Source organism: Carcharhinus amblyrhynchos, chromosome 15, assembly GCF_965287045.1.
Source record: "Carcharhinus amblyrhynchos chromosome 15, sCarAmb.v2.hapA, whole genome shotgun sequence".
Classification (NCBI taxonomy): Eukaryota; Metazoa; Chordata; class Chondrichthyes; order Carcharhiniformes; family Carcharhinidae; genus Carcharhinus; species Carcharhinus amblyrhynchos.
This window is the reverse complement of record NC_137338.1, coordinates 75,328,798-75,349,356: the sequence shown is the minus strand read 5'-3', so window position 1 is coordinate 75,349,356 and position 20,559 is coordinate 75,328,798. Positions and strand designations below refer to the sequence as shown.

The 20,559-nt window shown below is 42.7% G+C and overlaps 1 protein-coding gene across 1 annotated transcript; it reads left to right on the top strand.

Moving 5' to 3' along the window:
• Positions 1-250: 250 nt before the first annotated feature.
• On the top strand, positions 251-13,643 carry ebpl (EBP like). The gene is made up of 4 exons (XM_080204246.1): positions 251-578; positions 3,263-3,332; positions 9,009-9,147; positions 12,091-13,643. The coding sequence occupies exons 1-4, from the start codon at positions 414-416 to the stop codon at positions 12,329-12,331; spliced, it is 615 nt and encodes a 204-aa protein (XP_080060372.1). The 5' UTR covers positions 251-413; the 3' UTR covers positions 12,332-13,643.
• Positions 13,644-20,559: the final 6,916 nt, after the last annotated feature.

Below are 20,559 nucleotides of genomic sequence, written 5' to 3'. Positions count from 1 at the left end.
GCAGCAAATCACCCTGAACTCCCGGAGCCTGCCACCCGGGGGCAGCAAATCACCCTGAACTCCCGGAGCCTGCCACCCGGGGGCAGCAAATCACCTTGAACTCACGGGAGCCCGCCACCCGAGGGCAGCAAATCCCCCTGTACTGCCGGAACCCGCCACCAGGGGCGCAGCAAGCAGGAAGTTTAACCCTGGACTGGCCGTGCAGCGGCTGTAATGCTGGATGCGGCCACTAGATGGTGGGAAAGACCGCGGGGAGCACGTAGCACCTGGATTGATACAATTAACACTGCTCCAAATCGTGTTCCGGGGGGAAGTGTGGAAGTTGGAGCATGAGGAAGATGAGAAGAGCTCTTGGTTATGGATGTCAATCGGCCCAGGGTTAGTTCTGGGGGTGGATGTGAGCAGTTGTGGGGATGGCCGGGCTGCTGAGCTGGGCAGCGCTCTGTCCGCTGCTGCTCTGCGCCGCCCAGGTGCCGCTGGCTTGGGCACTGACTCTGCGCTTCGGGCACGGCTGCCCACCTCTGGAGCGGGCACTCCTGGCCTGGCTCTTCTACGATGCCATCGTGCACTTCACCCTGGTGAGTAAAACCCTCTCTCTCTCTGTCTTTTGTTGCATTAAACCCAGTTAATCCTCTGGGCTGTTTCTCAACATTTCATATAAAAACACGAATCTACAGCATGAGGGGAAAGACAGGATAAAAATCCACCCAAGTGTATGCTTATTAAGAAAGAACTTGCATTTATAAAGCAGCCTTCCCAACCCTGGGAAGATCCCAACGCCATGCAGGCAATTAAGAATTTTAAAGTGTGGTCAATGTTGTAGGGAAAAAAAATTCAAAAATATACTTTATTCATAAATACTGTGAAACAAACCATTACTGAAACAACATTTTCAATCATTACAGTGCAAAAAAACCCTCATATTTTACTGTTTGACAAAGGGTCATCTGGACTCGAAACGCCAGTTCTTTTCTCTCCTTACAGATGCTGCCAGAACTGCTGAGATTTTACAGCATTTTCTCTTTTGGTTTCATAGTTTACAGTGTTCAGTTTCAAGTCATTACATACATTACAGTTCAGTTCTTTCAAAAACTATATACATTCATCACATTTCACTGTGTGATGTTTTTACAGGGCTGCACACAGTTAAGCAGTCTGAGGGTTTTTCTAATGTAGGAAATACTACAGCTAATTGAAACAGCAAGATCCCACAGCGTAGCCAACATAACAACCGGGCTGTTGTTAATTGAGCCAAGCACTTTTAAAAACATTTGGCCTTGCGGGAGACTATAATTTTCTGGAACCTTAGCTTGCAAACCATTGAAAATAACTGGATGTATAGGTTTAGAAGTTTCAGGTTTCCTTTGTATCTGAGCGAGGGAGTTGACAACCTTCCTGGTCTCCAGGGATTAAATAAGGTGCAGAGGTGGTGAGCTTCAGACAGGAAATTTCAGAGTTTGGGCTCCAGACCGCTGAAGGCACTACTGCAGAAGGAAAGCTGAAATACACAGAAGGTCAGAATTGGAGAAGGGTGGGGTGGGAGTAAGTTATAGAGATGGGGGGGGCGGATTGAACACGAGAATTGAAAAAATTGGACGGGAAACTGAGACAAGAGTTAACATAGGAACAGAGTAAAGATATAAATCCACTCAAATTTATAGAGAGTCTGTAAAACGTAAGCTGGGCAAACAACATAATTATAATTAAAAAAGAATAGGGCTGAGTTTTCCTATATTTTGAAGGGCCAGTTTTCAAAGCCGTAAGTTTCCAGTTTGAACATCCCTGAGCTAGATGGATTTTATTGGTGTATTTTAAAATAATCCCCTTTTGGTGTTGCAATAACAAGTCTCACATCAGGTTAAAGTCTGATAGGTTTATGTGGTATCACAAGCTTTTGGAGCACTGCTCCTTTATCCTCCTCACCTGATGAAGGAGCAGTGCTCCAAAAGCTCATGATACCAAATAAACCTGTTGGACTTTATCCTGGTGTTGTGAGGCTTCTTACTGTGCCCACCCCAGCCCAACGCCGGCATCTCCACGTCACAGCTTTGCAATAAGCTACTTTATACAACATTTGACAATTAATTGTTGCTTATAGGTATTAAAAACAATGGAATGGAAGAATAAGACCATGAGAAATAGGAGCAGGAGTAGACCTACTGGTCCATCAAGCCTGCTCCACCGTTCAATATGATCATGGCCGATTTTGGGTTTCAATCCCACTTTCCCATCCATTCCCCATATCCCTGAATTCCCTAAGAAGCCAAGAATCTGGCTATCCCAGCCTTAACTGCATTTAATGGAGCATCCACAACCCTCTGGGTGGACGTTTTCAAACATCCACAACTCTTTGAATGAAGACATTTCTCTTTATCTCAGTCCTAAATAATTGGCCCCTGAGACTGCACCCATGCCTGAGATCCCCTGACCGACAGAAACAACCTCTCAGCATCCATGTTATTAAATCCCTTCAGGATTTTAATATAAAAGCAAATTTCTGCAGCTGCTGGAATCTGAAATGCAAACAGAAAATGCTTGGAAAATCGCAGGAGGTCTGACAACACCTGTGGTGAGAGAAGAGTTCTCGTTTCAAGTCTGGATATAGACTCAAAACATTCATTCTGTTCTCTCTCCACAGATGCACGAAAGGTTAACTGGCAAAACATCGGCTTAGGGGGTTGTGGTAATATATTAGCATGGATAAGTTAATTAGAAGAAAACAGAGAGAGGGCATACCAGCTACTACAGTAGGATTTGAACCCATGTCCCCAGGACATTAGATGGGCCCTGGATTATTGGTTCAGTGACATTGCTGCATGGCACCATTTCCACCACTGCAGGGGCTCCTCAGGATAGTGTCCTTGACCCACATGTCTTCAGCTACTTCCTCAGTTAACTTCCCTCTAACACAAGGTCTGAAGTGGGGCTATTCACTGGTGATCACACAGTGTTCAGTTCCATTTGCAAGCCCTCATACTGATGGCAGCCCATATCCATACGTAACAGACTCTGGACCATATTCAGACTTGGGCTGATAAATGTTAAGTAATATTCATGCCACAGAAAGCAATGACCATCTTTAACAGGAGAATCTAATCGTCAATAGCTGATTTCATTACATTTCTACCTTTCTTTGGTTCTGTAGAAAGGACATTTGAACATGAAGCATTAACAGTGTTTCTCTCCACAGATGTTGCCGGATCTGCTGAGTTTAGCCAGTATTTTCTGTTTAATTAAATTGGATATTGTTATTGTCTTGCAGGAAGGTCCATTTGTTTACATGTCTTTGGTGGGGACGGTGGCACAATCTGATAATATTCTTGCTTTCCTCTGTAAGTTCTGAATCTTTTTATAAATCTAACACAAATTTGGTAAATTGCTTCTTTATCACAATAAATGTGGCCTCCAGTTGTTCCCAGAGAACCTGGATGTTGCTCCTCCTGCACCTCTGATGGTATCTCTGGCATTCTCCAAGGATTGATCCAAGGTTCCCCCTCCCCATTTCTCACTTACATTTTGCCACAGGGTGCCATCATCCGGGAATTCAGCGCCTTGTTCCAGAGGTCTACTGGTGACATCCAGCTCCGGTTGACTACTCCCTCATTCAGCCCCTTCAGTGGGTGGAATTCCCCCAACCCACCTATGGCGGTTTTAGTGGCCGGCAGGCACCAGTATGACGGAGTGAAGAAGTCAGAAATCAGCCGGTGCAAAATCCTGTTGCCATTCTCCCAGTGGCACCGGGTCAGTCCCCCTGCTGGCAGGTGGTACAAATGTCATTTGCATTTCGTGAATATTCATTAAAACAGCTGTCCACCATGTGCCACCAGGCCCTCCACCAGCGAGGAAGCATGTCGGAATCAAACCCAATTGCTAAAGAGTGGATGGCTCTCAGTTCACCAGAGATCTTGAAGTAAGTGCAACACTGCCATAGTGCTGCACTGCTCCTGATTTGCTCTCCACCACTCGGCTGGTGCAAGCCAGTACCTGTCTCCATCTCCGTGCCAAGCTGGTCTTCACAGACAGCACTGTGCTGTTGGGCCCACAGACCTTCCTGTGTCGCTGTCCTGGTTCAGTGCTTTGCCTGGGTTTGGGGAGGTCAGGGGTCTCCTTCCTCCCAGTGCCACATACCAGTATCTATCCGTACTGCACAGCGCTGTGGGTCTCACACGGCCACCAAAGGTCCAACGTTCGACCAGGGCTGCAGTGCAAGCAAGGAGAGGCCGGTGATAAGGGTCAGTTACCTGGTGAAGACATGGGGGGGCAGGTGGAAGGAGGGCCATGCAAACAGGGGGGTGTGGGACTGGTGATGGTAGGCAGAGGTGGATGGAGGCGATGGACAATGGAAGGCAGAGGGAAACCGAGGGGAGAGAAGCTCGGCCCTGACAAGCTCGATTAAAAAAACTCACAAACAAGGGGGTCAATGGGATATCACAATGAATTGAGAAACAGACTTCCTCTCGAGGTTTTTTTTCCTCTCCTGTGTTGCTGACATTCTGGTGATGACAGCTGGGCTGGAGAGAGTGATATGAGTGTGTTGGACTGGTGTTTAAATATGGAGCCCAGACCAGCCAGCTGAGGGCGAGCGGGCGAATCAGTTACCAGTCCACCAGGCGTCTCAGTGAGGAACAGGCCTGTGCATAATTAATGAAGTTCCAAATATAGAATTGGGTGCAATCCCACCTTTCTGGGGCTATGGGAAAGGCAGCACCGGAGCGCAACACCCCCCCAAAAAACCGTGAATGGTCCATCCAATGGGCGGATTCTCTGACTTCCCAGCAACATGTTTCTTGGGGTTGGGGGCAGTGGGCCATTAGCCGGCAGCAGGATCTTCTGGTCGCACCACTGTCAACAGGATTCCCGATTGACTTCTCCCTATGCCATCAGGAAAGCCATGGCAGGGGTATGCTGTCAGCGGGACCAGAAGATCCCCCTACATGAAGAACCATAAAGTCCCAGCCCCTGTCTCTAATGTGTCCAGCGTTCAGTATGAGCTTTATTTATCTGGATTTCCTGAAAACATTTCATAAAATTCTTTGTAAGACATTTCGAAGCTCGTGGGATTGACGTTAAATTATTGACCGGGTGAGGAGACTCACTGAAATAAAGGAGACAGAGTAGGAATAATGGGCAGAATGTGTTGCCCCACAAGGATCTGGATTGAGGCCTTAACTATTCAGTGTATTTATTAATGAGCTAATGGGATATGAATTCACATAGCCAAACGTAGCAACGACGTGGTGAACAGTTAGATGGAAGCAAAGCATCATGAAGAAGTGAATGGGCAAAACTATGCCAAATGGATTTCTATGTAGGCAAATGTGAAGTCACCCACTTTGGACCTAAGGGGGATAGAACAGGGTAAGCTCGAAACAGTCCAAAGAGACTTGGGAGCAGATACACAGATCATTAAAATGTCATGAGCAGGTACAGAAGGTAATCAAAAAGGCTAATAGAATCGTGGCTTACAAATCCAGAGGAATAAAATTAAGTGCTTCATCAGTACAGTGCTCTGGTTAGATCTCACTTGGAGTACTGTGAGCAATTCCAAGCACCGCAAAAAGAAAGAATGTGTTGGCTTTGGAGAATAGATACAGTGGAATGATACCTGAACTCCATGAATTAAGCTACGAGCTAAATTACCTAATGCTAGGACTGGGGACATCACCAATTAGAGCCAGATGTCTCACGGTGAAATGAGGAAATTCTTCTTCGCACAAAGACCGATAAAAGTTTGGAACTCTCTTCTGAAAATGATGCTAGATCACTTACATAAGAACATAAGAAATAGGAGCAGGAGTAGGCCATCTAGCCCTTCGAGCCTGCCCCGCCATTCAATAAGATCATGGCTGATCTGTCGTGGCTCAGTTCCACATTCCTGCCCTCTCCCCATAACCCTTAATCCCATCTCTTATCAAAAACCCATCAACCCGCTTCTTAAAAATGCTTAGCAAGGTAGCCTCCACCACTTCAACGGGCAGAGAATTCCAGAGATTCACCACCCTTTGAGTGAAGAAATTCTTCCTCAACTCCGTTCTAAACTGCCCCCCCTTTATCTTGAGGCTGTGCCCCCTAGTCCTACTGTCCTTTCTGAGCGGGAGGAGTCTCTCCACCTCTATCCTATCCATCCCATTTATCATCTTATACGTTTCAATGAGATCTCCCCTCATTCTTCTAAACTCTAACGAGTACAAGCCTAGTTTATTCAGCCTCTCCTCATAGCTCAACCCCCTCAACTCCGGCATCAGCCTAGTAAACCTCCTCTGCACTCCCTCCAAGGCCAAAATATCCTTGCGTAAGTACGGCGACCAAAACTGCACACAGTACTCTGGCTGCGGCCTCACCAATGCCCTATACAGCTGCAGCAAGACCTCCCTACTTTTATATTCAATCCCCCTCGCTATGAAGGCCAGCATCCCATTTGCCTTCCTGACCACCTGCTGCACCTGCAAGCTGGGTTTTTGCGACTCATGCACAAGGACCCCGAGGTCCCTCTGCACCGTCGCCTGCTGTTACTCATTCTAAAACTGTGATTGATAAATGTTTGTTAGCCAAAGTTATACAGGCAGCTGTGTGGAGCTACATGACAGATCAGCCATAATCTCACTGAGTGGTGGAACAGGCTTGAAGGGCTAAATGACTGAATCCTCTTCCTATATTAGAGGAAAAGATGTGCACAGCTTTTAGCTGTACAACAGGACTGGTGTGGAGATGCCGGCATTGGTCTGGGGTAAACACAGGACAAAGTCCAACAGGTTTATTTGATAGTAAACATGGCGTTTACTATCAAGTGAATCTGTTGGACTTTAACCTGGTGTTGTGAGACTTCTTACAAGAGGACTGGCACAGATGTGATGGGGTGAATGGCCTCCTCCGCTGTATCACCATGAGTATTTGGAGTTTCAACGTATCACCTCACAGAGGAAATGAATCATAAAATAATTCCAGAAAGCAACATCTCAACAAACCCAGCCCAGGTCCCAAGCCATTGCTGCTGTTGGCCAATTCTATATTTATTTTATAGTTGTAATCCAGTTCACAGGGATAACAGTTGTTTGATTCTTCGAATGAGAGGACTTACACTGCCATTGCAAGTTTCATGCTGGCACAGTGGTTTGCACTGCTGCCTTACAGTGCCATGGATCTGGGTTCAATTTCTGGCTTGGGTCACTGTCAGTGTGGAGTTTGCACAATCTCCACGTATCTGCATGGGTTTCATCCAGGTGCTCCGGTTTCCTCCCACATTCTGAAAGTAGTGCAGGTTAGGTGGATTGACCTGAACAGGCGCTGGAGTGTGGCGACTAGGGGAATTTCATAGTAACTTCATTGCAGTGTTAATGTAACCCTTATTTGCGACTAATAAATAAACTTTTTCTTTTCACAGGTAACTGCTCATCCCCACATTTAAATTCAGGCCTCCGAATGTAAAACAAAGTGAATTCTTGTTTTTAATGCGTAGAGCAACATTGTGTTATAACTCATTATTATAATTATTAATGGATATAAGATTCATGTATGCCTTGGTGTAAAAAATGTTTTTACACAGTGTAGGGAACTAGTGTCCACCCCCTTTGTTTATACTACACACAGCAGAGCTCACTGTCAAATTGGGAAGTGGCACAGAGAGAAGATTTTAAAAAAATCCTGGGATGAAGATGCCTGTGGTACAATTTCAGCGAAACCTAGGAACACTATAACGCTGGATAGCAAGGTGGCGCAGTGGTTAGCATTGCTGCCTCACAGTGCCAGGGACCTAGGTTCGATTCCCAGTTTGGGTCACTATGTGTGTGGATTCTGCATGTTCTCCTCATGTCTGCGTGGATTTCCCCCGGGTGCTCTGGTTTCCTCCCGCAGTCTGAAAGATGTGCTGGTTAGGTGCACTGGCCATGCTAAATTCTCCCTCAGTGTACCCGAACAGGCATTGGAGTGAGGCAACTAGGGGATTTTCAAAGTAACTTCATTGCTGTGTTAATGTAAACCTTACTTGTGACACTAATAAATAAACTTTAATAACAGTGCACAGGGTGTGCTAATGGCCCTGCTTTCAATCTCCAACTCATTGTTGGGGTTTCAATGCCTGATTTTAATTTTCAGGTCTCAATTTTCCAATTTGCTTGAAGAACACACCAAGTGTAATCCATTTTTAATAAAAACCTCATATGCTGGAAATACTTAGCAGGGCAGAATCAGCAGAACCAGAAACAGGTTACCATTTTGACTCATAAGTGACTTCTTCCTATTGCTTTTATTGTAGTCCATTTTTTACCTTGTTTTACCCCACTATCATCTTTGTATTCTGCAAGCTGTGACCTGTGTCACATCTAATTCCAATGTCCTAAATATAACTTATGCCCCAAAGTATATGATTTACTCTTAGTGTCCTCAAGGCAATTGAGAATAGGCAATAGACATTTTGATGTTTGTCTTATAAGGGGCAAATTAGACTACATAAAATTATTCCTAAAGGTAAAATGTGTTTCCCGTTGATATATTAAACTATTTGTCTCTGAGGGGACACAGTGGCACAGTGGTTAGCACTGCTATCTCACAGCGCCGAGGACCTGGGTTAAATTCCCATTTGGGTCACTGTGGGGAGTTTGGACATTCTCCCCATGTCTGCGTGGGTTTCTCTGGGTGCTCCGCTTTCCTCCCACAGTCCAAAAGACATATCGATTAGATGATTGGCCATGCTAAATTCTCCCTCAATGTACCCGAACAGGCACTGGAGTATAGATTTTTTTTCTGTTTAAATCAACTCAATTGAAAACTCTTTGGCAAGTTTGTTAAATCCAAGTGGGTGAGACGGGGATACAATCCAGAGTGACACAGTCCAGGGATTTTCACAGTGACTTCATTGCAGTGTTAATATAAGCCTACTTGTGACAGTAAGAAAAAAAAACTTATCCAGCAATAAGCCTAGATGTGTTTCACTAATAGTCACTATGATATGCATGCATGTCTATGTCAGTGATGGATTGCATTCCCTCAGTTGAATATTTCCATGTTCCCAGGGCGGGAGTATGGCAAAGCAGATGCAAGATGGCTTCATTCAGATCCCAATATCGTATCGCTAGAAATCCTGACTGTGCTGCTGGATGGGTTTTTGGTTCTGCTTCTCATACACGCCATTGTGAAAGATAAATACTACAGGTAAGAAGATTGGAATGTCGCTCATTATGGGAAATGTCCAAGCAGTAAACATGTCAATAAAATTATTCAGCAAAATCAGCATTAATTTGCTTCTATCTGCACCGTGCATCAGTATCAAACGGGAATATTCCACTGGGGAGAAATCCAATGTAAAGCATTGTATCCCGCTCCCTCTACCCTAACCCTGTCACCCATCAATTTTGTTCACTTCTGGTCCCTTCATTTTATTCCTCCTTCTCTGAAAGTGTTGGCTTATTCTGGGCCATGGTCCTGAAGCTGCTGGTCTCTCCGATTCTTCATCCACTTGACTGTTCATCTAGCGCGTCGATGATGAAAGGCTGTTTGACCCAGGGACAGGGTGATTGTGTGAGAAAACACCCATATCTATATTTTTCATGTGGGGCTCATTGGGTAGTAAGAATGTGTTAAATCAGAGTAGCTAAGCTGTTTGCATTTGCCCTCAGCACCATTCTATTGAGCTAACTAATTCAGCACAGTCCAAGGATTGAACCTGGAACTGTCTTGCTCTGTATGGCTCAATACTCCCCTGAGAAGTAAACTTAGCAGCTGAGCTAAAGGAAAAACCCTGAATGATTCTCGGTATTCCCTTCCATATTTCCTCATGCCCCCCCTCCCCAGGAAAACCTGCAATGAATTGCCACATTGGTACCTCTGACCTGACTGCAAATAGCATGAGTGAATATCAATCTGGGGAGGGTCTGTTGGTGAATGGCTGATGACATAACAGTACTCCATGAGAGCAGATATCGAAGTCTTTCAATAATCTGGAGAGAAAGAGCGCTTACTGTTTGTGTGGTAGTGTGGCCCCTTTAAGTTCCCTGAGGGCCACGTGTTCATACCGGACCCTATGGACTGATGTGGTGAGAAGCTGAGCCAGTGGAATGTAAGGGTGTGTATCCCGGGTTGGGAAGAATCAGCAGTTGGAGCCAGGAAGAAATGTAGTCACACAGTTATTCTGACAGATGCTTTTTGTATATATCATTACTCGTTGCTTTAGCAATAATACCTTTGTGTTCTGAAACCTCATCGAGTTGCCCTCAATTTATTACAGTCTGGTGAAGAGACTTTTCTGCCTGATTTGAAATATTGATTGCAGTTATTTCTGGCTATATGCCACTCTTCCAGTTACTATTAGGGTCCTGGACCAGAACCCCAGGGTAGATTATGAAGCTCGAGTGGACCCAACCATTTTTCTATTTTGCATAAATGTGAGGATTGGATGTTTCACTCCAGCAGTAATTCCACTGACAAATTAGGGATCTTTTATAGTCAAACAATCTTTATTTAACAACACAGTTTAGATATAACTCTAACAAATTAAGAAACTTAACAATTAACAGTCAAATGAAAAGGAAACAACTTTAATTTCTAACATCACTTTTTGCAGGTTCAGATAAGCAGCATTTTTCATACCCACGTAAATGCCACATTATAAACAGTTAGCAACCATAACGATACTTGCTATAATGAGTGTAGACAGTCTTGAAGCTTTTAGCATGAGATAGAGTTCCAGAAGAATGCAAAATCATTCTTACTTCAACCAGGTTTCAGCTGCAAACTAAACTGCTTTCTGCAAAAGCTTTTGCCTCTGCACATAAATGACCTGATCACATGACCCTGTCAATCACTCTCATCCAAAATCCAAGGGGAACTTAAGTCAACAAAAATTCATTAACTTTACTTACCATAAACACTTGCAAGGTTGAAATGAGTAATTATCCTGCTTTCCAAAAATCTGAGCTGCATTCTTTCCTGACTTTTAAACATTCTGCTTAAACACAAAAGAAAAAATATATATATGCCCATATGAATTGTCCCACTATCATGACACTACACAAATCTGGACTGATAAACTGCAGATTGGAAGAAAAACAGACTTTTTAGTTTAACAAGGAAAGTATCAGCAGATAAAAGCAAATTACAATGGATGCTGAAATCTGAATCAAAAACAAAAAAGTGCTGGAAAATCTCAGCAGGTCTGGCAGCATCTGTGGAGAGAGAATAGAGCCAATGTTTCTGGATGATGTGCGCCAGTGTGCTTAATCTTCCAACTGATAATGCCTTGAAGAATTAATCTGTAAGAGACATACAAGTACTCTACTCTGACATCAGTCTCAATCAATCAATCAATGGGTGGCATGGTGGCACAGTGGTTAGCACTGGTGCCTCACAGTGCCAGGGAACCAGGTTCGATTCCTGGCTTGGGTCACTGTCTGTGTGGAGTCTGCACGTTCTCACCGTATCTGCATGAATTTCCTCCTGGTGCTCCGGTTTCCTCCCACAGTTTGAAAGATGTGCTGATTAGGTGCATTGACCCAAACAGGTGCTGGAGTGTGGCGGCTAGGGGAGTTTCACAGTAACTTCATTGCAGTAAGACTTACTTGTGACTTAAATAAACTTTACCTTTAATTTTTTTTAGCTCAATCAATAATGGATTTGTGTATGTTTAACTATTCTGAAACAATATTTCTGTCCCCACCTGCTACAAGCTGACGCTGATTGAAAAATGACAGCAACTTGCTGAAAAATCAATTTGTTTTGAAAAGTGCCAACTTATTCAACAATCAGATAACGCTGGAAATATTCAGCAAGTCTGACAGTATCTGTTGGGAAACAGTTAACATTTCAGAAGGATGATCTTTCATTAGAGTTGGAAGATGTTCAAGAAAAATAGCTCTTAGGCAAATGCAATCAAGGGAAAGAGGAGGAGGGAAAAGAAAAAGATTTCCACTTTATCACAGATATTCCCATCGTTCTCTCTTCCTGCTGAGTCTCTGGAATGTTGTTTCTCTCTCCACAGATGCTGCCTGACCTGTTGAGAATCACCAGTATTTCCTGTTTCCAATTCAGATTGGCAGCACACTGCTCTTGCTCATTAATGGTCTGGCCAATAACTTGTTACACCCTCTTCTCCATTTTCAGGCACTTTGTGCAAATTGCGCTGTGCGTCTGCGAGCTCTATGGTGGCTGGATGACCTTCTGCCCTGAGTGGCTCACCGGGAGCCCCAACCTGGACACCAGCAACTGGCTTTATCTCTGGGTCTATCTGACTTTCTTTAATACGGTCTGGGTGGTCATCCCAGGACTGCTCCTGTGGCACTCTTGGCTCAGTCTCAAAGAAATGCACCAAAAGAGAAATGAGATAGTGAAAAAATCACGATAAGCAATATTGTTGCCACTTCATCAGATCTTTTTAAAATTTTGGGGTCTAAAAAAATTTGCCAAATTCCATGAACGTGTCTTGGGTAGCAAATAGTTAGCACTGCTGCCTCACAACTTCGGGGTCCAGATTCGATTCCTGGCTATCTGTGTGGAGTTTGCACGTTCTCCTCGTGTCTGTGTAGGTTTCCTCCAGGTGCTCTAGCTTCCTGTCACAGTCCAAAAATTTGCTGGTTAGGTGCACTGCCATGTAAATTCTCCGTCAGTGTACCTGAACAGGTGCCGGAGTGTGGCAACTAGGGAATTTTCATAGTAACTTCATTACAGTGTGAATGTAAACCTACTTGTGACTAATAAATAAACTTTAACTTTACTTTGTTGCTTTGTTTGACATCCGGTTCATAACAGTAAGTTAAAGTTTAAATTAAATTTCAATAAACAATATTTTATCTTTTTATGTATTATGCCAGATAGTAGGGGTGTATTTTGTAAACTGTAAGATAATTGTCAAATGGTTCAGAAAGGACTTATCTTTATATAGCACCTTTCATGATGTCAGTGCATCCCAAAATGATTTGGAGCCAAGAAAATGTTTTTGAAGTGTTGTTACTGTTGTCATGTAGGAAACACAACAGCCAATTATGGTGCAGCTACAAACAGCAATATGACACTGACCAGATAAGCAGTTTTGGTGATATTGCTTAATGTTTCTTCAAAAGGGACTCTTCACAGATAATGAAAATGTAACAAAACTTATGCCAACTTATAAATCAAAGTAAGGGTTTACTCCCAACTTGGGGCCATGCCATGGGCTACTCCAAGTTCCCCACAATTCCAAACAGGTTTTTATTTATAGTGAATCAGCTTCCTGTCTGCTTACCAGCTTTCTATCCATTACAAGACATTACCTATAATCCCATCTGCTTTAATTTTACATAGTAATCTATGTGAGACCCTGTTTAAAGCCTTCTAAAAGTCTAAATAATCCACATGCACCAGTTTTCCCTGGTAAACTTTATTAGTTACATCCTCAAAGAAGTCCAGTAGATTTTTCAAGCATGATTTCCTTTTCATAAATCCATGCTGACCTTGAATGATTTTATGACTGGCTTTACAACTCCTGTGCTGTGAAATATTTGATAACGAACTTAGCGACTTCCTTACAACCAGTGTTAGGTTTACTTGTCTATAGATCCCTGTTTTCTCTCTAACTCCCTTTTTGAATAGCGGGCTTACATTAGCTACGCTTCAATCTGTAGGAATCAGTCCAGAGTCCAAAGAATTTTGGAAAATGACCACTAATGGATTAGCTATTTCTAGAGCCACTTCCGTAAATACTCTGAAGATTATCAGGACCTGGAGATTTATCTGCCTTGAATCACATTAATTTCCTCAAAATCATTTCTCTACTAATACTGATTCTCTCACTAAAACCTGTTTCTCAGAACTTCCAGTACATTATTCATGTCTTCCTTTATGAAGACAGAAACAAAGTGTAGGTTTAGTTCCTCAGCCATTTCTGACTATAAGGCACCTACATTCATTTTTGTCAGTCTTTTTCTCTTCACCTACAGAAACTTTTCTTGTCAGTTTTTATGTTCCCAGCTAGCTTATCTTCATACTCTATATTCCTCCTCTTAATCAATCCCTAGGTCTGCCTTTCTGAAATTTAAACTTTCCCAATCCTAAGGTCTGTTGCTTTCTCTTGCCAATTTGTATGCTTCTTCTTTGAAATGGATACTATCTCTAATTTTCCTCATTAGCCATGGTTTGGCCACAGTTCCCTCTCCACTCTTGTGCCAAATAGAAATAAACAACTTTTGGAGTTTATCTATTCATTCTTTAAATGCCTGCCATTGCCTGTCCACTGTCTTTCCTTTTAGTGATGTTTCCCAGTACATCACAGCTAACTCATGCCTTATCCCATCATAGTTACCTTCATTGGGATTCAAGACCCTGGTCTCAGAATCAACTACCTCACTATTAAGCAAATTTGCATGTTTCCCAACCGAAAACCATGGATGAACAGGGATACCCACTGCTTGCTGAAGTCTAGGTCTGAGGCATTCAAGTCAGAAAAGTCAGATGTGATCTAAGGAGATCCATCAAAGATGCCGAAAGACAGTACCAGACCAAGCTAGAGTCCCACGGACCCCCCACCACCCCCCGACTATGGCAAGTTCTGCAAGATGTAACAGGCGACAAGATGAAAGCACGTAAAATTTCCAGCTCCTACACACCGCCCCCTGATGAGCTCAATTCATTCTGTGTCCATTTTGAGCAAGAGCACATCCTCCACTCGGGAACCCTCGGATGAACCTGTATCTGAGGTCACCATTGCAGATGTCAGAACAGCCTTCTCGAAGGTCAATCCACAGAATGTGCCTGGCATGGATGGGGTACCAGACGAGCACTCAGATCCTGCATAAACCAACAGGCGGGAATGTTCGCAGACATCTTCCACCTCTCTTTATAACAATCTGAGTTTCCTATCTGCTTCAAGAAGATGACCATTACCCCGATACTACGGAAAAGCCAGGCAGAAATTGTGTGGGGGATGTTGTGGAACACGTTCTCTGACAGTACCTGCTTGGGGTTTCTCTTCCATTTTAAAATAGCTTGTCTACTAAATTTACGTCTGTTAAAATTGACATTGCGTTGTGTAAAAAATACAAGACTCTGCTTTGTCAAGTCTTGATTACAGTTTACATGATTCCACTAAAGTGAAAGGGTCGAGAGCTTCAAGTTTTTAGGTGTCCAGATCACCAACAACCTGTCCTGGTCCCCCCATGCTGCCACTATAGTTAAGAAAGCACACCAACGCTCTGCTTTCTCAGGAGACTAAGGAAATTTGGCATGTCCACTATGGCTCTCGCCAACTTTCACAGATGTACCAGAGAGAGTATTCTTTCTGGTTGTATCACAGCTTTTTATGCCTTCTGCTCTGTCCAAGACAGCAAGAAACTACAAAGGGTTGTGAACAAAGCCCAGTCCATCACTCAAACCGACCTCCCACTTATTAACACTTTCTACGTTTCCCATTGCCACGGAAAGGCAACCGGCATAATTAAGCACCCCGGACATTCTCTCTTCCAATTGGGGAAAAGATACAAAAGTCTGAGGTCATGTGTCAATCATCTCAAGAACAGCTTCTTCCCTGCTGCCGTCAGACTTTTGAATGGACTTACCTTACATTAGTTGATCTTTCTCCACACCCTAGCTATGACTGTAACACTACATTCTGCACACTCTCATTTCCTTCTCTATGAACAGTATGCTTTGTATAGCCTGCAAGAAACAATGCTTTTCATTGTATACTAATACATGTGACAGTAATAAATCAAATATACTTCAAAGTAAATCATTGGGCTGAAGCAAATTTGAGAAACATCATAGTGAAAGGTGTGATGTAAATGTATATGATTCATGCCTTTTAAAACTTCTTTCCTACAATATAAGGTGGAAACGGGTTGCATGGATATCATCAGCTGCACCCTGAGTATTTTCCACATGAAACTTTATTGAATTGTCTGTATGTGTGGTGGAGACAGCAGAGGTACAGCCTTCGTAGATGGCACCCTCAGCACATAGAGAAGATATGGGGTCTCTGCATCTAGGAGAGAGTGTTGGAGTGCCATTTTGGCTAAATCTCCAAAAATATGCAGGCCACATTTTCCAAATTGTTTTAGTTTTATTCTAAACTTAGAAGTGCTTTTTTTGGAATTCATCTTCTGGATTGTTCTTCAATGACTTAACCACAATATAGCTTCCCGTAGATATTCACACCTTTGCAACACAGTACAATATCCTGGAGCGATATAATTGCCCATGACCTCAATCAGAATGACAGTCAGCAGATTGCTACATCGTACCGACTGACTTGCGCTTAAATTGCCTGTCTCACCTGACCTTCCTGACTCAGGCCAGGTGAGAATAGAGAAGTGAATTGCATCCCCAGCTCCAAGACAAAGTGCAGAAGGAGAGGAAGTAAAAGAGGATATGGCCCCTTTTTACAGCACGAGCTACTGTAAAGCAGCTGGGTTTACATGTCCCTGTGAAAGGCAGAAGGTAAGTGAATGGGATGTGGGTATTTGCATAATGGGTGGGGGCGGGGTCAGTGGTTTGGACTTTAGGGGGTTTTCCTTCAGGTGGGGAAGGTGTCATTTGGGTCCTGATGGGGGGTAGGGTCAGGTTGGGAGGAGGTAAGGAATCCTGTATGGATAGGGAAAACCCAACACACAGTAGGGTTCAGTCTGGGTGTTTAAAATAATTACTCTTAAGTTAGAATTGCTTTTTTCCCCTTTTAACTTTCAGAGTAACTATGAGTTTAAGGTTCGCAGAGCCATCTGTAGCTAATGATTTAAATTGCTTTGTGGGCCAACTCCCAGCCCACTGCAAATGTTCAGAAGTTAGTCATTCTGGACAATTGCCAGGTAAACCCTTCTGGGAGAGATTCCGAACCAGGAAGTTACAGGCCAACAATATCTTTGCAAGACAGTACTGCATCCAGGAATGATACATAGGCATCTTTCCAAACAGTACTGCATCCAGGAATGATACATAGGCATCTTTCCAAACAGTACTGTATCCAGAAACGATATATTAATATCTTCACAGATGGTACTGAATCCAGAAGCAATATATTAATATTTTGGTGAGACAGTACTGTATCCAGGAACGATATATTAATATCTTCACAAGACAGTGCTGAATCCAGAAGCAAAATATTCATAGCTTCGCAAGACAGTGCTATATCCAGGAACGATATATTAATATCTTCACTAGACAGTGCTGAATCCAGAAGCGATATATTAGCATCTTCACAAGATGGTTTAACTCCTGGAGCAATATATTAACATCTTCAAAGCCTTATTCTGTGACTCCAGCTGCTGTGTCAAGACTAGCTCAGATACCAAGGCTATATACTCTCCAACCTATGGGTAATACCACCAGTTGACAGACCTGGATTTTACAGATGATGTTGCACACTCCAAAATGTGATTAGCAGTCTGGCAGTGCCAAGGTTGGTTGCAAGAAGATCTAGACACTGACGACAGAAGGCGCCTGCGGGTCATTGTGGCGAAGAGATGCCTAAGGGTGGTACGATACATATTTTGCCTCCTGGATACACGCAGAGTGGCATTAGAATGGATACCAGCAGATGGAAGAAGAAAATGGGGCAAACCAAGGAGCTGGATTTTACTTTAGTTTTGCTTACAGCAGTGTCATTTTTCCTACTGCCATTATGTTATAATGGGTTTATATTTTAAGCAGAAAGCCTTTTTTGATTCCTGTGCTGCCTGTGTTGTTGTTGGATCAATAGCAGACCTGTTAATTTGAAGGACAGAGTATTATGACTACATATTCAAGGGTTGCAAAGTTTGTCACCACATTAACTCGCTGTTGAATCTTGTCACTTAACTTGTGTTGGTAACAAATGTCTGATTCAACTACTACAATTTCTTACGTGTTTAAATTTTTTTTTTAGGAAGCCCATTTCATGAGGGTTTAGTTCTATTTTGTGCTTCCCTTGTTGTATTTCTGACAACAAATATTTAATTATTTTAGATTTTTAGGTACTAAAATTCTGCACAGACATCTGAATGATTATTTAAATTTTCTCATGAGTCCACAACGATTTATAAAGCGTGATGAATTTGTCAAGGTGCATTTATTTTGCTTTCCATTTTGATTCATTTTGTTTGCATATCGTTCTGATGTTGGACGCTAACAATTTATTGATAAATAAAAGTAACTGTCATGAAAAATTGAAAAGTTGTGATGTTTGCCAACAGTGTCAATGATGTTTAAAGTGGATTATTTGTAAAATCTTTATTATGCCAAAATTCCTTTAATAGTAACAGGTTTCAATTTTTTAATTATTTTAATTTAGTTTAAAACATTTTAATTTCAGAAACGCTCAATTGAGCATACAGCTTGATTTGTTGACTTGTTTTTTTATTCGTGGGACATGGGTGTCACTGGCTGGCCAGCATTTATTGATGTGGTTTTGTGAGACTTCTTACAGCATTTATTGCCCATCGCCAGTTGTCCTTGGAGGGCAGTTGAGCGTCAATCACATTACTGTGGCTCTGGAGTCACATGTAGGCCAGACCAGTTGAGGACGGCAGATTTCCTTTTCTAAAGAACATAAATGAATCAGATGGGTTTTCCCGACAACTGACAATGGATTCATGGTCATCAGTGGATTCTTAATTCCAGATTTTTTTTATTGAATTCAAATTCCACCACTTGCCACGGACAAGATTCGAACCCAGGTCCCCAGAACATTAGCTGACTTTCTGGATTAATAATCTAGCAATAATATCACTAGGCCATCACCTCTCCATGATTTGTTTGAGTACATTAATCTATGTCAGAGTTTTAAAAGCAATTTGGATCTCATAAAGTTGTTTTAATCAGATCAAATCAAATTGAGAATTGGTTTTAATATATTGTAATGGCATATCATCGGTTGCTGTAGCTCATCTGGACAATGTGGATCAAATAGATATGCATGATTGTAATATTAATGTTAAGGACATATTATCACTATTTAAGTTTTGGAAGAGAACTGGATAATTCTCTGAAATGAGAAAATTTAGCAGAGCAAGGGAAAAATGTAGGGGAATGGGACTAAGTTGGGCAGCATGGTGGCATCGTGGTTAGCACTGTTGCCTCACCTGGGGAACAGGGTTCAATTCCAGCCTCAGGTGACTGGCCGTGTGGAGTTTGCACATTCTTGCCATGTCTGCTTGGGTTTCCTCTGGGGTGCTCCAGTTTCCTCCCATAAGTGTGTGGGGTTATGGGGATAGGACTAAAAGAATCGGTGCAGGCTTGATGGACCAAATGGCCTCATCCTGCACTCAAGGGATTCTATGAGGTGTGTGTTGCCCTTCTAGAAAGGCGTTAGCTTGGTTGGCTAAGAGTGCCAACAACCCAGGATCAATCCCAGTATTGGCTGAGGTAGCTTTTGGAGCTTATATCATCTCTTTACCCTGTAATGTTATCATGACATTAGCCATGATTAGGAAGCCTTGATGGACTGCAGGAGAGGATGTATCAATCATCCACCACAGTTACCAAGCTACTTGGATATCTTGGATTCTCCTTGCCTTAGGGATCAGTCAGGCAAGTGGGGGCAGCAGGATGCCCTCTTCCTCCACTATAATCAATTTCCTTAACATAGGTTTAACTGTAATAATTGTGGCTTTGAAATCACTTGTACTTTGCATACACTTGAACAAACAGGAGACTACCACTAGTACTGCTCATCTATAGATATAAATATTTACCTGATACATAAGACAGTGATAAAACATTATAAATCAGTAATAAAAATTGCTTTACTTGTCTAAATAATATAGCATTCACATTTCTGCTCCTGAAGCATTGTATTGAAATAATACTAAAAGTTGCTTAAGTCTGCACAAAATGCTTCCAAACAACTGGTGTTGCTGCATAATAGATTTCTGGACTCAGTAGATTACTGCATATCAGTGACCATGAAGCCACTGTTAATTGTAAAAACACATCTGTTTCATTAATACTCTTTAAGGAAGGAAATCTTTCGTCCTTACCTGGTCTGACCTATGTGTGACTTCAAACCCACAGCAATGTGCTTGACTCATAACTGCCCTCTGGATGAAATTTAGGCACCAGGAGTGGCAATGGCAAATGACAAAGACCCTGTCGATCCTTCAAAGTTCTCCTTAGTAACATCTGGGGCTTGTGCCAAAATTGAACCAAGCAACAGCCTGACATAGTCATACATGTGGAATCATGCCATACAGGTAAGGTACCACTATTACCATCTGTCGGTGGGACAGGACATATCCGGTAATCTACTCTCGATCATCAGTAAAGTGACGGAAGGGGTCATCAACAGCAGTATCAAGTAGCACTTACTTAGCAATAACCTGCTCACTGATGCTCAGTTTGGATTCCGCCAGGGTCACTCAGTTCCAGATCTTATTGCAGCCTTAATTCAAACATGGAGAAAAGAGCTGAACTCCAGAGGTGAGGTGGGATTGACTGGCACTGACATCAAGACAGCATTTGACTGAATATTGCATAAATGACCCCAAGCAAAACTGTAGTCAATGGGAATTATGGAGAAAACTCTCTTTTAGTTGGAATCATACCTGGCACAAAGGAAGGTGGTTATGGTTGTTGAAGTCAATCACCTCAGTTCCAGGACATTACTGCAGGAGCTCCTCAAGATAGCGTACT

Coding starts and splice junctions, on each gene's coding strand:
- ebpl (XM_080204246.1), top strand. CDS start 414: ATGGCCGGGCTGCTGAGCTGGGCAGCGCTCTGTCCGCTGCTGCTCTGC. Junction 3,333..9,008: donor TAATATTCTTGCTTTCCTCT/GTAAGTTCTGAA, acceptor CCATGTTCCCAG/GGCGGGAGTATGGCAAAGCA. Junction 9,148..12,090: donor GTGAAAGATAAATACTACAG/GTAAGAAGATTG, acceptor CTCCATTTTCAG/GCACTTTGTGCAAATTGCGC.